At 44.0% G+C, this 24,661-nt stretch overlaps 1 protein-coding gene across 8 annotated transcripts in view; it reads left to right on the top strand.

Annotated features, from left to right (window-relative positions):
* Positions 1 to 24,661, top strand: part of LOC147117099 (sickle tail protein-like) — a 702,547-nt gene that overhangs the window by 499,461 nt on the left and 178,425 nt on the right. For all 8 annotated transcript variants that reach the window (XM_085987756.1, XM_085987757.1, XM_085987755.1 and 5 more), the window contains one exon: positions 17,608 to 17,806. In XM_085987756.1, the coding sequence (XP_085843882.1) occupies positions 17,608 to 17,806 (199 nt within the window). The remainder of the gene's footprint in view (positions 1 to 17,607; positions 17,807 to 24,661) is intronic.

Genomic DNA, 24,661 nt, shown 5'->3' with positions numbered 1-24,661 from the left:
TGGGCATAGTTACGCTCAGCTGAGTTCAATGAGCGTGACGCAAAAGCTATCGGCCGTTCCGAGCCATCAGGGAATTTATGCGATAATACTGCTCCTACGCCGTAAGAGGATGCATCGCACGCCAGTCTGATTGGCAGTGATGGGTTGTAATGAGCCAAAACTTCTTTGGACGTGATTAAGTCTTTGCATTTATGGAAGGCACGTTTACAGTCTTCGCTCCATTTCCAAATTACTCCTGTTTGTAGCAGTTCATTAAGAGGGTGCAGAAGAGTTGATAAGTTCGGTAAAAATTTATGATAGTAATTTATTAATCCCAGGAACGACCTTAATTGTGAAACATTTTCAGGTGCTGGGGCTTTTATGACCGCTTCAATTTTTTCAGGTGACTTATGCAACCCTTCCTTATTAATTATGTGGCCACAATATGATATTTGATTCTGGAAAAATTCGCACTTGGGGCGATTTGCTCGTATGCCCCGTTCTCTCAGCCTAGTGAGCACCTGCTCCAAATTGGCAAGGTGCTTGTTGTCGTTTTCTCCTGTTACAAGGATGTCGTCTAGGTAGCATTGAGTCTCCGGAATCCCTTGGAGGACTTGCTCCATAGCTCTTTGCCAGATAGCTGGAGCGGATGCTACTCCGAAAACCAGTCGATTGTACTGGTACAGACCTTTGTGTGTATTTATCGTGAGATACTTTTTAGAGGCCTCTTCAACCTCCATCTGCAGATATGCTTGTGCCAAGTCAATTTTGGTGAAACGTTTCCCTCCGGAGAGTGAGGCGAAAATATCTTCTATCCTCGGAAGAGGATACTGTACCGTGTGAAGGACCGGGTTTACAGTCACCTTGAAGTCTCCACAGATGCGAATTTTTCTCTCTTCTTCAGATTTATCATTATTCAACGCTTTCTTCATGACTGGGACGATGGGTGTTGCCCACTCGCTCCAATCTATTTTGGATAAGACGCCTGCCTTTTCCAAATTCTCCAGCTCTGCCTCGACTGCTGGACGAATTGCGTATGGCACCGGTCTTGCCTTAAAAAACTTGGGAATTGCCGCATCTTCCACTTTTATTGAGGCGGTGATGCCTTTCAAAGTTCCTAGTTTCTCTTGAAACACTTCTTTGGCGTTGGCCAAGATGTCTTTTAATCGTTCAGGTATGACGTCATCATCGTTTTTTTCCTTACTGATCACCGTCAGTGCCTAAATGGAGTGCCAGTCTAAACGTATCTTCCTGATCCATTCACGTCCCAACAGCGGTGGACCACCATCTTGTAGAACGTATAAATACAACTTTTGTATTTCCTTGCCGTTGTATACAACAGGCACCCTTATTTTTCCTTTGGGGTATACTTTCTGCCCCGTATATGTTTTCAAGATAATGGATGTGTCTTTTAAAGGTATATGCGGAAATAGCCGCTCGTAATCCCGTCGATTTATGACGGTTAGAGCTGATCCTGTATCTAGCTCCATTTTAACTGGGGACCCTGCTATTGTGAGGGTAACCCAAATGGTCTGGTAATCTTCTTTAGCAATTACATTATCTAATTTGAGACAGCTTAGTCTCTTGTTTTCGGAGTCACTATCGCTCCTCTGGTCTTCGGAGCTACTGTCCGTCATCATTTGTACCTTTCTGTACTTTATTGATTTTTTTGTTCCTCTCCGTGGATTTTTTTTTTCCAGATCGGCATACCCGTGCAATGTGTCCAATCTTTCCGCATTGCCTGCATGCTTTGTCCTTGAACCAGCAGTCCCTCTGGTCATGGGTGGATCTGCCGCAGCGATAACATCTCTCGAAAGCCTGTGTCATTTCATGGGTGCCGAAGTCCTGTGTCTTTTGTTGTATCTCTGCAGCTCCTCTTGTGGCTGCTTCGTATGATACAGCCATACTGAAAGCCTTGTCCAGTGTTAAATCTTTTTCAGAAAGCAGCCTTTTCTGTGTTCCTTCACTTAGGAGACCGCAGACGAATTTGTCTCAAAGATAATCTGCTAGTCCTGCCCTGAATTGGCAGTGCTTTGATAGCTTTCTTAATTCGGTGAGGTAATCAGCGTTACTTTCATTCTTGTGTTGATTCCTCTTGAAGAATTTGAATCGTTCTGCTATCAGCAGCGGTGTTGGGTTTAAGTGCTCCTGTAGAGCATCAACAATTTCTTTAAAATTCTTGTCCTTTGGTTTGGCTGGAGTGATTAAGTTTCGTAACAGCCCGTATGTCTTTGTGCCCATTAGATTTAGAAGTACTGACGCTTTTTTTTCATTTTCTATTCCATTTGCGGTGCAATATACCTCCACTCTTTCCACATATGTGGTCCAATCCTCTATCTCGCTATCAAAAGCATCAATATTGCCAGACTTAGGCATCCTAGAAAAAAAATGGCGCTTCCCGTGCTTTACTTTCTTTTCTGCAGAAAAGATATGGCGCTTCCTGCGCTTCCCCGCCGATGACAACGCTGTTTCCCGCGGGTTTCCCTTTTTATTTATTTATTTACAGGTGGAGACTCGTTCCCGCCGGACACTCTCTGCTAGGTCTGAACGCCGACCTGCTTGCAGCGCCGGCCGTCTCCCGAGTGCTCCCTCCCCGTCTGTTACTGCTTGCCTCCGCCTTCGCTGCTTGGCCTAGCTGCAGAGCCAGCTGCTGGAGCCCCAGCCCGACGCCCAGGAAGGATTATTGCAGTACCTGCCACCAGCTTGGCTAGCTGGTGAAACCACAGCTTTTTCTTTTTCTTGATTTTCTTCGACTTTGGACGCCAGAGGAATCGATGTCCTTGAGGTGCTGTCGAATTGCAGGTAAGTCCGTTTCCAATTCGTCGCCACTGTTGTGTCCGTGTGTTAATAGAGACACTGAAGACAGGAGTTGGTTTCACAGGTGTTTACTGAACAAAGTCTGGAGGGGAACTAACTGATACAACACAATATACAGGCTTATATAGCCCGAGTGGCCATTACCGGCATTACAGTACAAAGGGGGCTCTTAAAGGCACATACACTGCATTATCATTGCTGCAAAATTCTGCCCTGAATGTGAAAGGAGACTAGCATGGATCTAGGTTCTCATGCTAAGGGAAAGAATTGAGATCAGATGGCACTGATTCTGATTCTTACACAGGGCTTCATGCAGCAAGATTTTTGGCCTTTACTGAGCCTATATATTTTGGTTTGCTCCCTGATGAGGAATGGAGAGTCTTGATTATTCCAGCAAAATATTAGACGCTTCCTACACTGGAGACTAGCTTGATCATCTAATCAAAAAATTCTAATGTAAATTGAGGGGAAGGAAAAATGAATATTCATTAATGGTTGAGGAAATGATCCCTGAATCAGCAAATGTCTAATTTATGGCAATTATCTTTACTTCACTTGAGACCCCTCTGCATAGGAAGCTATTACCATTTTTGAGGCAAGAGTGTCTCCGGTTTTAGGTGCTACCTTCTCTTTGGGACAAATCCGCTGGAGAATTTAGAAAGTCTACTAAATTATCCCTGGTAAAACTAGTTTTAAAAACTGTACAGAGCCTACAAAACCAATTTTATTCATAGTCACCAAATTGGTGATTTTTGGTTAAATCCAGATGAGAATTGTTGACTCCTTGCAGTAATAAAAGGTCCAAAAATTTAGTTTCAATGGTGGTAGGACTTGGCATGGGGCAAAAATGTCGAAAGTTAAACCATCTGAGGCATATAGTGAGGATCTGACAGGCTTGAAGCAGGATGCAGTTATATTGGTGCTAAAATGTGATGGATGGTAATTATGGCTGGCCTGTGACACCTGTTGGTTTGATTGATCAGCCTGTTTATTCCTAAAGCTGAAGGGCCGAATGGCCTCCTTCTGTGCTGTAACCATTCGATGATTCTCAATTGAAGGATTGCCCTTACCTATGGTGTATGTGAGGGATAACTTATTTGAAGAATGAGGAACTTAATACATTTATTTATTTAGAACCATGTCAAGTCAAAATGTCTCAAACACTTAACACAATGAATTACTTTGTAGATTAAATGATTACTATGTAAGCAAACTTCTTCTACTACATTTCAACACCTGCAACATTTCACTGAATGGAGTCGGTAAATTTCAAGTTCATTATCAAACTGATTTCATTCTTGCTGTGACTGAAAAAAGGATCGAACTTGTGTTATCACAAATAATTTAGTCATTAAAGAGCTCCCTGCTGAGGAACTGTTGGCTAGCTGTCACTGTAATCACGTTGAATAACTTGTATATTAGATAAAAGGAATTAGCTTGAAAACATATTGAATGTAATGAGAAGAAAATCACGGACTTGTATCTCCAGTTTTGTTTCAGCACTAAGTAGTTTTAATTCTGTTTAATGGATTTGCAATGGCTGATGAGTTAGTGGCCCAGGTTTTCTGAATGTAACACTGGCAGTATCCCATTAAGGAGCATTGGTTTCCATTCAAAGACATAGGCCAGCAACTTTATTTAAGGTCGCTGTCAGCCCCACGAGGCCCACATGTTGAGAGCATCTGTTTCGCGCAACATAAAAGCAGCTTTAGGAATGGTTTTTAAACTGCTTGTGTGAGAAAGAAAATGTATAAAAATTGCTACCCTGAGCTGACGGGCTGTCCAATAGACTGATGGTAATCCAGCTGGACTGGAGTCACATGCAATATTCCCACTTTTTTCCCCCAACATGGGCCTGTTAACTTTGCTGCTGCAGTTATACATGCGCTGTGTCTCTTCCAGTGGCAGCAGCTGGTGAGCGGCCTGCGCGGGACCTCCCGATTGGTGCACGGCCGCGCACCTTAGGGGGAACGTTGGTCACATGTAGGCCAGACTAGGTCAGGGTGGCAGGTCCTTTCCCTGAAGGTTATTACTGAACCAGTTAGGTTTATAATGACAATTTGGCATCTTTGGTCATTTGCTTTCAGATTCTAGCCCACAAATTACCAGATTTATTGAATTCAGTTTCACAACTTGCCATGTTGGGAATTTAACCTCTGGGTTGCAAGTCTGGTAGCGTAACCACCAGGCTGCCATGCCCCTAGACAGGCGCAAAACAAACTAATCACCAGAGGCAGATGTTCTTTATCCCAGAATGCAGAAAGAAACTAGGGAGGAGATTGTGAGGGAGGTGCTGGACACTGGGAAGGTACTCTGATGACACTGATGCATTTTGGAAGGAAAAATGAGGAGAGGCAGTATAAACTAAAGGGTACAATTTTAAAGGGGGTGCAGGAACAGAGAGACCTGGGGGTTTACGTATTCAAATTTTTGAAGGTGCAGAACAAGTTGATAAAGCTGTTTTTAAAAATAAAAAAAAACCATATGGAATCCATGGCTTTATAATTCGAGGCATACAGCACAAAAGCAAAACCTTTATGCTAAACCTGTAAATCACTGGTTAGGCCTCAAAGAAAGAAAGACTTGCATTTATATAGCGCCTTTCACGACTACCGGACGTCTCAAAGCACTTTACAGCCAATGAAGTACTTTTGAAGTAGAGTCACTGTTGTAATGTAGGAAACGTGGCAACCAATTTGTGCACAGCAAGGTCCCACAAACAGTAATGTGATAATGACCAGATAATCTGTTTTTGTTATGTTGGTTGAGGGATAAGTATTGGCCAGGGCACCGGGGATAACTCCCCTGCTCTTCTTCAAAATTGTGCCCTGGGATCTTTTATCTCCACCTGAAAGAGCAGACAGGGCCTTGGTTTAACATCTCATCCGAAAGACGGCACCTCCAACAGTGCAGCACTCCCTCAGTGGAGCAGGAGTATTGTGTCCAATTCTGGGCGCCACACTTTAGGAAGGATGTCAAGGCTTTGGAAAGGATGCAGTGGCGATTTACCAGAATGGTATCAAGGATGAGAGAATTCCATTACGTGGAGAGGTTAGAGAAGCTAGGGTTGTTCTCCAGAGACGGTTAAGGGGAGATTTAATAAAGGTGTCCAAACTTATGTGAGGTTTTGAAAAAGTAAATGAGGACAAACTCTTTCCACTGCCGGTTGGGTCAGTAACCAGAGGACACAGATTTAAGAAAATTGGCAAAAGAACCAGAGGGGAGATGAAAATTTTTTCAATGCAGTGAGTTTTAATCTGGAATGCACTGCCTGAAAGGATGGTGGAAGCAGATTCAATAATAACGTTCTCAGGGGAATTGGTGAAATACTTGAAGGGGGAAAAAAATAGCAGGGCTATGGGGAAAAGCACGGGAGTGGGACTAATTGGATCGCAGTTTCTTTGCACTATACTAGTATATAGATTATAAATGGGCACTGCGGTGCCCATGTTCAAATAGGGGATAAAACTGACATTAGCAAATGCAGACCCACTTGGCTTGCCTTCATTCCGTGTAAAATGATGGAATCAATGCATCTGTCAAGAATAAACTTGTGTATCTGTATAATAATCTAGTGAATAGTAGCCAACATGGATCCAGAATGAGCTCATTCTTGACAACTTCCTCAACTTTGAGGAAGCAACATCCCAAGTGGACTGTAGAAAGCCCTATGACATTGTATTTGACTTCCTAAAGTGCCACATGCAAAGCTCTTTGTCAAACTCAAAGCTGTGGAGGTTCAAGGTTAACCCTGGGAATGGATTAAAATAAACTGTCTGAAGGGTAGAAAACAATGGCCCCTGATTTGCGACCCCTACGGGTGCGTATGAGGTGCGCATGCGCCCATAGGGGTCGCACAAGTTCCAGATTTAGGCATGCGAAGCGCATGCGCGAAAACCCGGAACTTGCGATCTGTTAAGAATCTTCTTGACAGATCCTCCGCATCCCTGGGAGATGGGGTCCTCTGCGGGTGGAGAGTTACGCTGTTTGCCCAACTTCCGCCCACTGAAAGCCCGTGAAATTCTTATGCCTGGTAAAAGCAGATGTAAGGCCTGATTTTACCAGCATAAGAGTTTTAAAAAATAGAAAAATAAAATTTTATCACCCATTTATACATTAAAAACCCTGTCCGATGAGGTAAGTTTAATTTTAGCCCCGTTAAAACATATTTTTTGCAAAAATTAAATTTTTGTTTAAAATATTTAATTAAATGGCATTTTAATTAATTTTAAATATGTAATTAAAAAAAATGTATTTCATGTATTTGTGTATTTTTTAAGTGATCCCCATTCATATTTATGGGGATTCCGTACGTACAGAACTCCCATAAGTATGAATGGGGATTCCCCTTTCATTTGCTGGGCCGGCCCACGTGAACCACGTGCGTCCCTGGGATATGTGGACCTCTACCTGCAGGTACCCAGGGAGGCCCAGGAGCGCGAGTCTCCACACCTCCCGGACCACCAGCTAAATTCGTAGATTTTTTGCAGGTCGGTGGCATCCGCCCGCGGGAAGCCTCCGCTCGCAAATTTTGGGCCAATGAGTTCACGTTGGAGGAATGATGTAGATTTGGGGGTTGGGGAGGTGGGTAGAGTGGGGAGGGGAACACCCGAATGGGGTGCACTGTGCTTGATATTGAGACCACTACTGTTTCTGATTTACATAAATGAACTGGACACAGAAACTCAATGTAAATTGGTCAAATTTACTGATGATCCCAAACTGGCGCAAGTAGTGGAATCGGAGAAAGCAGCTCAAATGGTAGTGAGTTGGACAGACCAAGCATGTAGGCAGATCAAATGGCAGCTAAAATTTAATGCAGCCAAGTTAAAACCGCAAAAGGTGGTAAAAATAAGCGACACATGTAAAAGAAAGAAAGTCTTGCATCCTCAGGACGTCGCAAAGTGCGGTATGCCATGAACGTTGTTGGTGTAAGCTCTACCTCACTGCCAATGGTCCCTCTAATTTTTTTTTTGGTTGTGCTGCCCCTTTATTATTTCTTAAGGCTAAAGGGATCAAGGGATATGGGGAGAAAGCAGGGACAGGGTACTGAATTTGGATGATCAGCCATGATCTCATTAAATGGCGTAACAGGCACGAGGGGCCGAATGGCCCACTCCTGCTCCTATCTTCTATGTTTAATGGGCTGCGCGGCCCATTCAAAATTCCACGCGTGCGCGGTTTTTCCATTTGAAAGCCGGTGAGGCGGCTGCGCAGGACCTTGAGTGGTGCGCGGCCGTGCAGCTTAAAGGGAACATTGCTCACCACCACCTCTCTCACTCCGTCCACTGTCTCTAAATTGTCAGACTGCTTGTCCAACATCCAGTACTGGATGAGCAGAAATTTCCTCCAACTAAATATTGGGAAGACCGAAGCCATTGTCTTTGGACCCCGCCACTGACTCCATCCCTCTCCCTGGCAGCTGTTTGAGGCTGAACCACACTGTTTGCAATGTTGGTGTCATGTTTGACCCCAAGACGAGCTTCCGACCACATATTGGCACCATCACTAAGACCACCTATTTCCACCACTCTAATATTGCCAGACTCTGCCCCTTGCCTCAGCTCATCTGGTGCTGAAACCCTCATCCATGCCTTTGTTACCTCTAGACTTGACTATTGCAATGTTCTTCTGGATGGTCTCCCATCTTCTACCCTCTGTAAACTGAGGTCACCAAAATTCTGCTGTCCGTGTCCTAACTCGCACCAAGAACTGTTCACCCATCACACCTGTGCTTACTGACCTACATTGGCTCCCGGTTAAGCAACGCCTTGATTTTAAAAATTCTCATCCTTGTTTCAAATCCCTCCATGGCCTCGACCCTCTCCATTTCAGTAACCTCCTCCAGCCCTACAACCCTCGTATCTGCGCTCCTCCAATTCTGGCCTCTTGAGCATCTCTGGTTTCCATCACTCCACCATTGGCAGCCGTGCTGCCGGCTGCCTAGGCCCTAAGCTCTAGAATTCCCCCTCTAAACCTCTCTGCCTCTCTTTCCTCCTTTTAAGATGCTCCTTAAAACCTACCTCTTTGACCAAGCTTTTGGTCATCTGCCCTAATATCTCTGTGGCTTGGTGTCAAATTTTGTATGATAACGCTTCTGTGAAGCGCCTTGGGACGTTTTACTATGTTAAAGACGCTATATAAATACTTGTTGTTGATGTCGATGAGGGTGATAGATGATTGATATAATTAAAGATGAATTGGAAAGAGACCTAGGAGTCTTAATAGAATCAATGCAGCTCTGTGTTGGTTCGACATGTTGAGCAATCAACTAAACGAATAGAATATTAAACTACATAGCCAAAACAGTAGAAAATAAATCAGAGGGTTTATGATCAAACTGTACAGTGCTCTGGTCAGACCGTACCTTGAGTACTGCGTCCAGTTGTGGTTGCTGAGACACAAGGGAAATGTTAAAGTGCTGGAGGCAATGCAGAGAAGAACTATGAGGTTGATCTCTAGTGTCAGGCATCTGAATTGTGAGGAAACACTTGAGAAACAAGCTTTTCAACTTGAAAAGGTGTCTGAAAGGTGATCTTAGCGAGATATACAAGATTATAAATAATAATGGAAAATATAAATCCAGAATATTACTTCAAAATAAATTGGAAGCATAAGACAAGGTGACACAGGTTCAAACTGGTAAAAGATAACTTATAGGCTGCAATCGAAGTTCTTTACACAGTGCGTGATCAACACTTGGAATTGGACTCCCAGGCATAGTGGTGGAGGTGAAAAATCTGGGTGCATTTAAGAAACAATTGAATGCTGTAATGGAGGGAACTGTTGAGGTACTTCTGGAAAGGGTATTCCTCATTTTTAATTATCGTGTGCAGTGCAGTAATGCTTACATTGTTTACCAAGCCAAACCTGCCTAAAGCAGAGGCTGTCATTGTTTATTCACGGCAGTGTTGTATTTGCATATGAAACAGGATTTTCTTGTTGAGAGAAAGGGAGGAATTATTTTATGGGTGATTCCACACACGTGTATATGTTGAGATTTATAGCCTGGCTGGGGAGAATACCTTTTTGGGGGAGGGGCGTGAGAGAGAGATTCCATAAGTTTAAGAATTTTTGCATCCTGCTGTTTCCCCAAACATTGTCGGTATGTTTTCCTTTTAGAAGTAGTTGTTGTGACAGAATGAAGATCTGTCCTGTTTCATTTGAGAAGAGACTTTGTTAATATTTCTTCATACAAATTTGAAACTTGCCAGCATTGTCATCCCCTACAAATGTCTGGCAGATACATTCCAGCTGATTTCTGCCATCTTGTGCCTCTGCTTGTGGAAGGTGAAATTATAAAACAAAGCCTGGAAGGAGAATATAGTTGCCAGGACCACCCAAGTGATAGCAACATTGGCCCAGAAATTCAATGGTGCCGCACCCAGGTTTCCGGCATTAAACGGGCGCCCAAGCCTCAAATATGGCGGGCAGGAAGCACAACCTGATGTGCGTTGCCTGCCATATTGAATTGTGTTTCTCTGATGGTGTCGGAAGCGCACGCCAGAAGTATTGAAAGTGCTGAATACCTCATTTAAATTAGTGCCCTGCACGTAGGACCTTTTTCCAATTTTGCTATGCCCCAGTGCCTGACTCACCATGTGCTGAACTTGCCCAGCAACATGTGGTGGTAACTGGCAGGAGCGACCCATCACTAGCGCTATTTAAAGGGACCATGCAGAACTTGCAGGTTAGCTGTTGGTTTGTCATTTCAGGCTGTTGGTTAATTTCTGTGTTTTTTTGGTGTGTTTTATCATTCTGGAAAGTTCAGTTTGTCTGGGCAGAACAAGATGTTGCTGATGTTGCACTGTTATTGGCTGATTGATAAATACTTTTGACTGCAGTTGTGGGTGGTCTCATGGAGCTGCCTTTGGGGCTGGAGGATGAGGAGGTGCAGCAAGGAAGAGAGCAGGAGTAGCTGCCACAAGAGGGAGGCGGGGGAGGTAATTGCGCAGGAGGCCAAACCCACAGCGGGTAGATCGGGGAGCACTTCTCCTACATTAACTTCACTGAGGAGCAGTGTCTGAGGTGCTTTCGCTTCACCAAGGAGGCTGTCATTAAGCCATGTCACCTGCTGCAGCCACAACTTGAGCTTTGAACCAGGGCATGGACAGCACTGCCTGTGGCTGTCAAGGTCACCGTGGCTCTTCCGCAGGCTGCAGCAGGCGGAGACTGCAGCATTTTGGCGTGGGGCGGAGCAGTTTGGCCCAGCTGGCTGTGTGGCACTAACAAGGGGACTGGTGGAGTGGGTGGTGGGGGGAAGACTGCAGGTGCCTCTCCCATTGAGCAAGACCACTCTCCTGGGACTGCGCCATGCCTCTGCTTGAGATCAGGGTGCTGGAGTGAGGTAATGCTCTGGAAGTCCCTGACAACAGTGCCCCCCCCCCCCCAAAAAAAACCAAGATGGCAGCTGTCTGAGCATTTATAAGGAGAGTCTCCATGACGGTGGGCGTGGCCGTGTTGATGGAGCTGACCGCTCGGTCCACGTTGGACAGAATGAACTCCATGCTTTGTGCAAAGTCTTGACTCAAGTAGGAGCTGGATTCCTCCATGCTCTGTGGCATTGTGTGCAAGCTCGCTGGCAGGCTGCCTAGTGCACATCGCATTTCCTGGGGTTTGCCCACAAGTCGTCTTCAGGTCCGTGAAGTCAGCATCTGGGTCCTATGCAGCAAAGCTAGTATACGACTTTGCCTTCTGGTGAGCTGGTATCTATGGCGTCCTATCACCCTACCCTAGCTTCTGCACACATGCCTGGTGATTCACCACGTGAAGGCCCCTCCTCTAGCCTAGCCTCCAAAGTACGCATGGTGCCAGTCTCTGAGCTGGTGCTTGCAAGGGTGAGATTGAGTGATGTTGGATCATCACGAAGGCTGGCCTTCTGTTCCTCCACTGGCAGAATATCTCCACATTTTCAGCACCTCAAATGAAAGAGACATGGGTTAACTTTTAGCGTGAGGGAAGAGCAGAGAGAGAGATGTGGCTGGTGCAAGCATCTGCAGTCTGTCATGGAGAGTATGTAGGGTGAGATAGAAGTACGAAGAGGATAAGCTATGAAGTCAACTTGTGCAGCATCTCCTCCAGCATTGCCGCGATTCTCAACCTGCCCATGGTGGCCAGCGTGCTTTCTTTGAGGGGGCAATGGGTGTCCAGATGTGCCCACCCTCCTTCACTGGCATCTTCTTAGCTGGAGTTGTGGGTGATATCCTCCTGGAGGAAAGGAGGGAGTGTGTTAGTTATAGTCTTGTGTTCAGAGAATGTGTCTGTCATGGCAGAACAGCTGGTATACTGTGTGTCAGATGTGAGTTATGGTGAAATGAGGGTTGCAATAGTGGTGAGTGTATGAGTGTGAGGGGAAAGAGGTGCAGTGATTGTAGGAGGGTGAAGGGAACCAGGTATGGGGAGCATTGAGTATGGTGAATAGCTAGGGTGGAGATGGTGCAGGTTTTGAGCAAAGAGTAAAACAGCAATATTGTTACCTTGATAACTCTGGTGCGGTCATTGAACTTTTTTCTGCATTGCAACCGTATCCTGGGGGTTAAGCTTTTGGTATTCACTTACTCCGCCATCTCATTCCACATGACCGAGTTGATACCTGGAGGGCATTCTACCAGCTGACGGGAAGAGGATATCCCTCCTCCTGTTTATTGCCTAGACCAGGGCCTCCAAGGCAGCATCAGAGAACGTGGGAGCATGATCTGCAGGTCTAGAATTGTCCAAGTGTTTCCTTTCAGATGTGCTGGCTGCCTTTAAGCAGCATCAGAGACGCTCGATAGCTGACTTCCCATTTAGGTGTGCAGCTGATGAACAGCGTGGGCAGCATGCCTGAGTGATGATGATCAGCAGGCAACACGAATATTATGTGCTGCCTGAGTACACAAACAGGCTGGTACAATGTGTGCCCCATCCCGTTTGCGCCTGGTTTCAGGCACGATCGAATTTCCAGGCCAATGTCTATCCATGGCCTTTGCAATTGTTCCATCGGGGTGATTGGCGTTTTGTTTTACAGTGAAGGATGCATATTTGATCTTCCTTTGTCTCCATGTAGAGAGCGAGTGGTGTAACTACAGTTTTTTTTTGTGTGTTTTTACTTACAACAACAGCTAATGAATCACAATCCGTAAAGAACTCTGCTTGCATCTCAGCTCACGTAAAACCTGTTAATTACTCGTCTAAGGTCCAAACTAAAGGTGTACTTCTGTGATCATATAGCGTTCTAGAGCTTTAAGAAGTTTATGTTGAAACCAATACTGCAAGTTAAATAAAGTATTGTAATCTAACAAAATCTGCTCTTCTGTTTAATATCAATAGAAAATGCTGTAAACATGCAGCAGGTCAGGCAGCATCTGTGGGGAGAGAAACAGAGTTAATGTTTCAGGTTGATGACCTTTTATCAGAACAGTTGAATTTCAATATAGCTAAGTGTAGGTGGTGCATTTTGGTAGGAGAAATAAGGAGGCCACATACTCCTTGGAAAATAAGTCAGGTAGAGGAGCCAAGAGATCTAGGGGTACAGATACACACAACATTAAAAGTAGATTAACGGGGCCATAACATGTAAATCAAGCACTGGGGTTCATTTCTAGAGGAATAGAATTGAAAAGCAGAGGAGTTTTGTTAAACTTGTATAGAACCTTGGTTAGAACACACTTGGAGTACTGTGAACAGTTTTGATCTTTTTATTACAAAAGGATATAGAGGTACAGGTAGACTATCCTTTATCCGAAAACCTTGGGACCAGCTGTGTTTCGGTTTTCGGAATTTTTCGGATTTCAGAAGGTTTTGACAACAAACACTGTTGCTTAGCAACAGCTTGTAAACACTCGGGCCCTGCCTTGGAAGCGTCTCTGAAGCTGTTGCTAAGCTACAGAGACTCTTTCCACAGCCTGATTGTTTTAAAAAAAAATTGCTAGGGGAAGAAAAAAATTGCTAGGGGAAGAAAAAAAATGCTAGGGGAAGAAAAAAAAACCTAACCAAACGGCTGCTGATTTCTGCCGTTAGATCGAGGTTTCCGGCTCCCCCTGCTCCTTATCTGAATTCCTTGACTTAGTGGGGGTCTGGGGCGCGACTGCCACCGCCAGTTGTGGGAAAGCCGGATATCGGCTGACTCCTACACTAAGCTGGCCCACAAATCAGGTTGGGGGGGGAAGAAAAGACTATCGGATGGGCCGCTGTATTGTTGGGTTCACTCTCCCGGTACCTCCTTCACACTGCCCGGCTCGGCCTGCAATCTCCTACCCAGGAGGGAACTCTGTGACCCAGTGCCCTGCTCACAGGGAAAGGCAGAGCTCCCGGACCACTCCTGTCATGTTTGGCGCCACTTGGGTCATGTCGTGCGCACAACTTACGCTCCACGAAAAAACTTTAGGTTTTTAGAGGCTTTCGGTTTTCGGAAGTGCGGATAAAGGATAGTCTACCTGTACTGGAGAAGGTGCTAAAAAGATTTACAAGGATGATAGGTATAACCCCTCAGTTCTGCTATCAGGAAAGATTGAACAGGCTGAGGCTCTTTTTTTCCCTCTAGAAAAGGGAAGACTGAAGTCTTTACTCAGAGAGTGGTTAGAATGTGGAACTCGTTACCGCATAAAGTAGTTGAGATGGATAGTATAGATGCACTTGAGGGGGAGCTAGATGAGGGAGAAAGGAATAGAAGTTTATGCTGATAGGGTTAGATGAAGTAGGGTGGGAGGAGGCTTGAGTGGAGCATGAACACTGACTTAGGCCATTTGGGCCCAGAGGCCTGTTTCTGTACTGTAAATTCTATGTAGTTCATTCCCGACCCAAGAGGGTTGCTCAGCAGTCTGCATCCATGCCTTGGTCAGTTACTTTTGAATCGTTGCTAAATAGTGGTCAAGACCAGGGAGCTGTTGCTAACATTGAATCAAAGAACAAGAAACACAAACTGTTGAGATACATGGAACTCTTTATTCTTGTTAGCAGGCAGTCTACCACTCTGTCCTTGATTAGGTCCTGCATTGTAACTTCTAGCTGTCTACCATTACATAGAAAGTGAATCCGGATGAGGAAGGAACAGTGGCTATGTGATTTAATCCTGGCGATCAGGCATTCACCCACCTCTATGATGAGATCAGAAGGAGTACTGCAGAGTCAGCATATGTTGCTGAAACTGTAGCGCATTTGAAATACAGTGGTGTTGTAGCTCTGTCTCTCCCAACCAGTGTGACGTTAAATAATGTGGAACTGCCTCTGGCACAACAAATGCTATCAAAGATAGCTGAGGGATTGAGTCTGTCAAAATCAGCTTTTTTAATTCAAATTGAATAAAGTTGCACCTTTAGCAAGATTAAGTTGTTAATTTGTGCATCATTTTAAAAACTAATCTTGCTCCAGGACCATAAAATGTTGTGGTAAATTGAGAAATGTCACTACTTGCACTATAAAGGCTGCAATACTGAGGATGTGGCTGATGTACATTGTTGGGACAGAATAAGGGGATCTTCATAGAATGGTTACAGCATAGAAGAAGGCCATTCGGCCTATCAAGCCCGTGCCGGCTCTCCCAAGAGCATTTCAGCTAGTCCCACTCCCCTGCCCTTTCCCCATAGCCCTGCAAATTTTTTTCCTTTAGGTACTTACCGAATTCCTTTTTGAAAGCCACGATTGAATCTGCCTCAACCACCCTTTCAGGCAGTGCATTTCAGATCCTAACCACTCGCTGAGTAAAAAAGTTTTTCCTCATGTCGCCTTTGGTTCTTCTGCCAATCACCTTAAATCTGTGTCCTCTGGTTCCCTTCTGCCAATGGGAACAGTTTCTCTCTATCTACTCTGTCTAGACCCCTCATGATTTTGAACACCTCTATCAAATCTCCTTTCAACCTTCTCTGCTCTAAGGACAACAACCCCTGCTTCTCCAGTCTATCCAAGCAACTGAAGTCCCTCATCCCTGGAACCATTCTTGTAAATCTTTTCTGCACCCTCTCGAAGGCCTTCACATCCTTCCTAAAGTGTGGTGCCCAGAATTGGACACGATACTCCAGTTGAGGCCGAACCAGTGTTTTATAAAGGTTCATCACTCTACATCTAACTGTGGAATGCTTGACTTTAGCGTGCATGATGTTGCTATTAAGCCTGAAAATATTTCCATTCCACAGCACTTGCGTCTTTTGGTGCCTTTAGTATAATTACAATCATCAAGGAACAAATCTGCAGCCAAGTATTCACGAGAGTTGGACTGGATAAACACCAAGCATTCTGACTCCATGTGGAAGGACAATGCAAATTTGGCATTGATCTTTCCAAAATCTTATCGCCCTCTGTACTTAAACATAACAGAATCTCTTAGAAGATAGCATCAGCAGGGATAAGGTACACTATTTGAGTTGATCATTTATGTCCAGATACTTGTAATCTTCAAAGATTAAGTTACCCAGAGACTAATCTAATGATGACCTTTCAAAGCAAGAGGTTAACGTTTTGCTGCACTAGTTGGAACAGTTGAGTAGTGTCACTCCAACAGCCTATTAATCACCCCAGAGAGTGGATATTCCCATGTTCTTTATTCCATTTCTTGCTGTCTCAAGGATTATTCACAAGGCCTGATAAAGACTGTAAAGTAGTGACTTCATGCTGGTTGGTCCTCAGACCTGCTAGAAATGAGCGCTAGCCAGCTCGTACCAATTCTGAACAGGTAGTACCACTCTTGAAGCCCCTGGTTTAAAATAATTTTAGCATTCATATCCTCCAATTTATCATCAAATAATGAGATATTAAATGAAACAATCTTTGGAAAATAAACATCTTACATTTATAGAAGTTCCCAGATGGTCCACTGGGCCATGCTTACAGCACCGCCTCGATTTCAAAATTCTCATCCTTGTTTTCAAATCCCTCCATGACCTCGCCCCTCCCTATCTCTGTAATCTCCTCCAGCTCCACAACCCCTCCGACCCCGAGATATCTGCGCTCCTTTAATTCTGCCCTCTTGAGCATCCCCGATTTATAATCGCTCAACCTTTGGTGGCCGTGCCGTCTGTTGCCTAGTCCCCAAGCTCTGGAATTTCCTGCCTAAACCTCTCCTTAAAGCCTACCTCTGATCAAGCATTTGGTCATCTGCCCTAATTTCTCTTTATGTGGTTCGGTGTCAATTTTTGCCTTCTAATTCTCATGTGAAGCACCTTGGGACGTTTTACTACGTTAAAGGCGCTATATAAATACAAGTAGTTGTTCTGTAATGATTTTTAAGAACTTGGGATTTACAGAAGGTATCTTAACCACATTTACATTTGTGCTTTGTAAACTGTGACAACCTCCAGCTGTCTGATATCTTTGACGTGTACATATCATTTTAGATAGCTGAGCACAGTCCTGTTGTCGTGTCATATCCACATGCTAATTGGACAGATATCAAAAGCAGGATTCTTCGTAGACAATTTTTTTCTTCCTCCCATCAGCACCGGGACATTATAGCCAGTTGTTGAACTCCAACTGCAAAGCCAAGCTGAGAAAAATTAAATGCAATATGGAACTTGAGATATAATAGCAAAATACTGCGGATGCTGGAAATCTGAAATAACAACAGAAAATGCTGGAAATACTCAGCAGGCCAGGTAGCATCCGTGGAGAGAGAAACAGTTAACGTTTCAGGTCTGGGACCCTTCATCAGAACTGGAACTTGAGACCTTTTTTCAGTTTGTCTAGTTCAGTATTTCAAGCTCCCCGGCTTGACCACCAGGGAGCTTAATATATCTGCTTTTAATGTTTTGTACTTGTAACGTTTACAGTGCTGGAATTACATACTTAAAATTAACTTGGTTTTGTCTCTATATGTCATTTATTCTGTGCTTTTGTTTACAGGTGTACTGTATCTGCAGTATGGAGATGAAGTGACACAGTTTGCGATGCCAAATGAAATCACAACTATGGATACAGTTCATGCACTCTTTGTACGTGCCTTCCCTAAGCAACTCTCAATGAAAATGTTGGAATCACAAAATGTAGCTGTATATATTAAGGACGAGACCAGGAATGTCTACTATGAACTGACTGATTTAAGGTAAGCAAATGGTGCTGATGTTTTCTTTGTCTACAGAGGTTACAACCCATACTCCTCCAGATACAAGGCAATTCATTTCAGACCATGAAAGATGCCTTCTGAACTTAAAGGAAAAAAAATCATTGTCACTGGAATTGAATGATCATAAATGCCATTGTTGAAGTTTGGCTGTGCTTATGTAAAATCCATATAAAAATCACTTTGGTACACGGGCAGTACCTTTACTCTCAAATGGGTATGACCTACATTCAGGGACTTTAGTTGAATTTTACTGTGTTGCAATAACATAACTGAACAAGTAATGTCCAAGTCCATCTCTGTAATTGTGACAAAGTGCCCTCCTGCTGCACTAAGCTGTAATATGCTTTTGCTTCATGTTAAAACATTTGGTGAAGTGCTAACCCTTTGCAGTTTCTGTAGTTTCAAGTAACACAAATGGAACCAAATGGACAGTGGCAGAATCTGATTGGGGGTTCAAGTGTTTGTTATGCCTTAAGCTAGTGGGTCAGACTCAGAATCTGATTCACCAAGCCTCTAGGTTGGTGACAGTAGAGGAACAGTTTGCTAATTGTCAACATCACCAATATAAATGACTCAAACGTCAGAATTCCTATGGCATCACAGATCCACATTTTCATGGGGCCAGCGGTATGCCATTGGATGACTTCTAAACATACAGCAGCATTTGTGTATCTGCGTGCTTGTGCCATCTTTCATTGAGATGCAGGCACATGAACTGTCTGCATGTTCTTCCCAGAGCCGGCTATTTATAATCCTACGGAAATGGAACATTATCTATGCAGAAATGGTGACTTTAAACGCATTCTGCTTGATTTTACTTAATGAAATATCATCTAACTCTGGGACGGTGAACCCCAGGACATAATAACATCCACACCACTCAAGCGCAGATAACCAAATCTCTCTTTATCTTCTCCACTCTGACTACTTCTCTCCCCACACCATTTGCACTTGCCCAGCCAAGAGGATTATGGAAGTCTCAGGTGCCCATTTTGAGGACAGCACTCCCAGAATTTAAAGGTGAAGGTAAAAATGTTTCCAATTCATTGTAGGCAGAACCGAAGCCCATCCTATTTGGCTCCTGTCAACTTTTACTTGCGCCTCTCCTTAATTCCATCAGCCACCCCGACCTCGGGCCAAATCTTGGACGTACTGCTGGATCCCAAACTAAGCTTCCTTTCTCATATTTGTTTCATCACTGGAACTGCCATGCTCCACTATTTGCAAAATTATCCGCATTGGCTCCCATCTTTTTAGCAATGCCACCAGGATTCTAATTCATGCCTTTATTACCTTGAGGTTTTGAATTCTGCAATGCTTTCCTAGCCAGCCTCCCTAATTTCATCAGCTGCAACTCGTTCAGAATGCTGCCGTCTGTGTCCTTACCCCTTAATGCTCTGCATTTCCATTACCCCGTTCTTGCTGGGCTTTACCAGCTCCCCTAGCCCCTACCATTCAATGTCAAGACCCTTACCGTCACTTTTTCTAAATACCTTCGTGAATTGCCCCCTCCCCCCCTGCTCAACGACCGCCTTTATCCCTAGGACTCTAATCACAATTTTGCTTGACCGCCGGTATCTGCACTTTCCTTAGAAACTCCTTCGAAAAGCTTGCTCAGATGTTCTCTCTCACCCACTTGCCCCTCAACTCCATTCTATTTTTTCCTCTCCTACTTTAGTCACTGATCTGTAAAAATTTTAGGGACATCTTTCCAATGTGAGGGACAGTATGTAAAAGCAAGTTGTTGCTGTAAAAGTGCCGTATAATGTAAATGGTCTCTCTCTGGCCTTCAGCGTCTGAGCCACAACATGTATTTGGCTAAAGGAGTTTAAGCCCGAAGCCCTCTATAAATGGGAGCTTTCTACTGATGAATGCACATGCACTACTGTGAACTCCAGAGTAAAGCCCCAAGTAAACAAACGAAGTCAGTAACTCGAGATTCACCCTAGAGTGTACATACTTTGCACTCTCAGCCTTCTTATATTCATCTGATTCAACAGTTTGTTTTAAGTAGAAACCCTTTCAAACATCACTTCCAGATGGCCCTGGAATCTGGGCAAACAGCAAGAATTCCAGCTGAAGTATTGGGTCGTCAGTGCAGCACAGACTCATTCAGAGCAGTTGTGCATATGGTTTGTGCTCTTAATAACGGGCCATTCATATTGGTGTTAATGTTACATTCACAGCAGGTGATAAATATTTCTTCATCTGCAGGAAGCCATTTTGTGAAAATTTATTTAATTTTTTTTAAACCGAGGTATTCATAAGATAAGCAGTGGTGAAATGAATAGAAAAATACATCAGATTTCACTGTTTGGAAGTGTGCTGGGGACATAACCTGCACGCAAAAAATATTGGATGTTTTTAGTGCATTTTTCTCGTTAATGTTCAGGTGTGTCTACACACACCCACATCAGCTAGTTTCAAGCGCCTCTTCTGTGACTTCCTGGGCACCTGACTGAGACTGTGCTGCCATCTATTGTCTCCGATTAGTCCTATTAAAAAGTTGTACCGAGGAAGAACTGACAACGTCACAAAGATTTGAATTTTTGTGCTCTCTGATTGCTCAGTTCATAAATACACCCAGTGAGTTACTGAACTGCACAGGTCAAGGAGGAATACACCCAGTGAGTTACTGAACTGCACAGGTCAAGGTGATCTAGACGAGGGAACTAGATGTAATATCTCAAGTTTGCAGACGACACAAAGCTGGGTGGGCGTGTGTGCTGTGAGGAGGATGCAGAGAAACTCCAGTATGATTTGGACAGTTTGGGTGATTGGGCAGATGCAGTATAATGTGGATAAATGCAAGATTATCCACTTTGGTGGCAAAAACAGGGGAAGACAGATTATTATCTGAACGGCAATAGATTGGGAAAAGGGGAAGTGCAACGAGACCTGGGTGTCCTTGTGCACCAGTCGCTGAAGGTAAGCATGCAGGTGCAGCAGGCGGTTAAGAAGGCAAATGGTACGTTGGCCTTCATAGCGAGAGGATTCGAGTACAGGACCAAGGATGTCTTGCTGCAGTTGTACAGGGCCTTGGTGAGACCACATCTTGAGTATTGTGCGCAGTTTTGGTCGCCTTATCTGAGGAAGGATGTTCTTGCCATGGAGGGAGTGCAGCGAAGATTCACCAGACTGATACCTGGGATGGCAGGAATGACGTATGAGGAGAGATTGGGTCGATTACACTTATATTAGCTAGAGTTTAGAAGAATGAGAGGGGATCTCATTGAAACTTATAAAATTCCAGGACTAGACAGGCTAGATGCAGGAAGGATGTTCCTGATGGCGGGGGAGTCCAGAACCAGGGATCATAGTCTTAAGGGTAAGGGGTAAGCCATTTAGGACTGAGATGAAGAGGAATTTCTTCACCCAGAGAGTGGTGAACCTGTGGAATTCTCTACCACAGAAGGCAGTTGAGGCCAACTTATTAAATATTTTCAAGAAGGAGTTAGATATATTTCTTAAGGCTAAAGGGATCAAGGGATATGGGGAGAAAGTAGGGACAGGGTACTGAGTTTGGTTGATCAGCCATGATCACATTGAATGGCGGAGCAGGCTCGAGGGGCCAAATGGCCGACTCCTGCTCCTATCTTCTATGTTTCTATGTAAGGAGGAATACACCCAGTGAGTTACTGAACTGCACAGATCAAGGAGGAATACACCCAGTGAGTGACTGACCTGCACAGGTCAAGGAGGAATACACCCAGTGAGTGACTGACCTGCACAGGTCAAGGAGGTTCCACGTGTAGTCCCTATCTTTTGTGCTCTTCACTTATCTTAACTGGGCTGGCAGTAAAGGTGCTACATTTGGCCTCAGTACATCTGGACTATAGGGAGGGAAAAACAAGCCAAGGTTTCCATCCAGGAGCGCTTTCCAGTCATTGCTGCTGGGAAGTATATACGTGGGCGCTCTGGGCGAGGACAGGATTGGAGTCTGATGTGATGTCCTCCATAACCAAATGCCTGTCAGCACACTTCGCTGTTTGTACACACATGAAGAAGAAGAAGGAGTGAGGTATCAGTGGGTGTGGCCGGCACCAGTAGGATTGTAGCTGGCATCTTTAGGAAAGAGGAAAATTAGAAAACGAAATAAACTTTTTTAAACTATGTAATTTACAATATATTGTGTAAGCTACCTATTTGGAAAATATTGCATGATTGTTAAGAGTTAGAATTGTCGGTTAAAATGAACGTTGACATTTCTGTAAACTGGCAGGTTGCAAGAAAGCACCAGGAATGTTTTTTTTTACAGTTCTCTGAATATAATCACTCTGACTTTATGCCATTACAGAAAGAAATGTACTGAATTGCTTCTGAACTTTGCAGAAAAGATTCCAGAATTGATCATTTTAAAAACACACTTCACTTAATCTAATAAATCTTCACTCAAATATTGACTAGGGAAAGTAATCTCTTTTTCAAGTGTACCCACATCTGTAGAAATGTTTCAATCATATTTTGCTCTGTTTATATTGATTGCTACATGAATAAGTAGGGTGCAATACAAAAATATGCAGATCAGTTACTTTTCCGTTTTGAATTGATAAAACCCAGAACTACGTGGCCCTGCAATGCATGACCTGTAGTTCCTATGTGCAAAGTTGTTGATCAAACCATGATGAATTGAGTCTGGCCATAGCTTTTAAAACCTCCTCACAACCCCCTTCCACTTCACAAGGAAGGAGGGGAAATTAGTTGTAGCCCCAAGCTATTCCTGTGTACTTAATAGTGAGCGCTCAGGAAGTGAGACAATGAGCAATGGAAGAGCTCTGACGGTATGTTCCTGCTGAGAGAATGGTTCTTGATGCAAGAAAAAACCTAAACTGTGGGGGAGAAAATAAACTGCATTCATTTAGCTTCACTCTCTTTCCCTCCTCCCTCAACCCCTCTCTTTTCCCCCACCCCTTCCCGGACTCACTAATTCTCTTCTAGCCCTACGCCTGTCATAACAACTCTTCAGCTACTGAGCTGCTCAATTGCTCCCTCACCTCTGCCATTACCATCAAATCATTCACCATCGCTCGCCTCTGCTGTCCCCCTGATGTTGTCCTCTTCACTTCTTAGGTCACCAGGCTCCCAATTCGAACATGCCAAGCTCGCCGCTGGTCTACTCATTCATCACCAGAATCTGTTCAACCATGGCAGGCGTTACTGTGTCTTGCTTTCCTTGGTCAAATAACTTATCCATAGCAGCATATAAATCACTACATTCCACTGTATTTGTTTATCTGTGTCAGTCCTTATTGCCTTCAATCCTCTAAACAGATGTTTATGCTGCTCCTTTAAAGAAAGTAATTGACATAGCATTAACTAGTCTTGCTGTAAACCCACTCCATAAATACATGACTTTGGGGTCGGCGGGGAAGGGGTTTATAATCTCATGCTTCATTTGAGGCACGCTAATCTCTTGCTCATCCTCTGATCTCAGCTGAAATTAAAGAATCAGCTGACATCTACATTATCCATGTCTGTCAGAAGTTCTGAATTATGTCACTTCTGAATTTTTTCCTCTCCGATTATGTCAATCTTTGCCACAGTTTTCTGTCATAAAATTATTCTTATCCCACTTTGAATCCTTTGCAGTGCATTGATGACTTTTGAACGTAGGTGAAAAATAATACAGAGAATTATTCATTGTCTTCAAGATGTATCAAAATGTTTGATTATTCTTGTTCACAAGATGGTCACGGATGAGCAAGGCCATTCAGTCCATCTAAATTCATCTACAGGAAACTTTGGTTTATCCGGAGGTTATATGTCCGGAATACTCAATCTAACGGCAAAAATCAGGAGCCGTTTTCTATATATTTTTTTAGTTCTCGTTGCTTTTTTTTTCCCCAGTCAAGCACTGCAAGGTCTGTAGCTACAGCAACAGCTTCAGCTACAGACGCTTGCAGCTGCAGCCGACTGTTTTGAAGCAACAGGGTTTGTTGATTCACACGGAGCTTCTCAGTTCCGTATGTTTAAACATTAACTCTGGTATGTCCGGCACTTTTGATGTTACGGCACCAGCTCGGTCCCATCAGTGCCGGATATCAGAAAGTTTCCTGTATCTGGAAAGATCCTGAAGTCCTCGCCAATGCAGTATCCAATTGCAACTTAAATAATTCTCTGGATTTTGCCTTCACTAATCTACTTGGTTGGCTATTGCATATATTCAGGTCATTCTGAAAAAAGAAGAATTTCCTGATATCCAAGCTAAATTTACCTTTCACTAGTTTGAATGTCTATCCTCTTATCTTACTCGCTCAATTTAATTAGTTTTACCTGTTCGATTCCCTTATCTATCTCGTATCTCCTGGCCAGGCTCAGAAGCCCAAGCTTTACCAATCTTTCTTCATTATCCAGACCTTTGACACCAGGGATCAACTTTGTGGCTCTTCCCTGCACTGCCTCCAACGCTTGAACCTTTGCGACTGTGACAAAGGTAAACTATCCGTCCTTGTCCTTCTCGACCTGTCTGCAACCTTTGACACGGTTGACCCACTCCATCCTCCTCCACCGTCATCCAGCTGGGTGGGACTGCACTCGCCTGGTTCCATTCTTATCTATCTAATCGTAGCCAGAGAATCAACTGCAACGGCTTCTCTTCCCACTCCCACATCGTTACCTCTGGTGTCCCCCAAGGATCTATCCTTGGCCTCTTCCTATTTCTCATCTACATGCTGCCCCTTGGCGACATCATCTGAAAACACAGTGTCAGTTTCCACATGTATGCTGATGACACCCAGCTCTACCTCACCACCACTTCTCTTGACCCCTCCACGGTCTCTAAATTGCCAGACTGCTTGTCCGACATACAGTTCTGGATGAGCAGAAACTTTCTCC

Source organism: Somniosus microcephalus, chromosome 5, assembly GCF_052327205.1.
Source record: "Somniosus microcephalus isolate GS21.2 chromosome 5, FLI_Smic_1.0, whole genome shotgun sequence".
In the NCBI taxonomy this organism is placed as follows: domain Eukaryota; kingdom Metazoa; phylum Chordata; class Chondrichthyes; order Squaliformes; family Somniosidae; genus Somniosus; species Somniosus microcephalus.
This window is presented reverse-complemented; position numbering and strand designations above follow the sequence as displayed.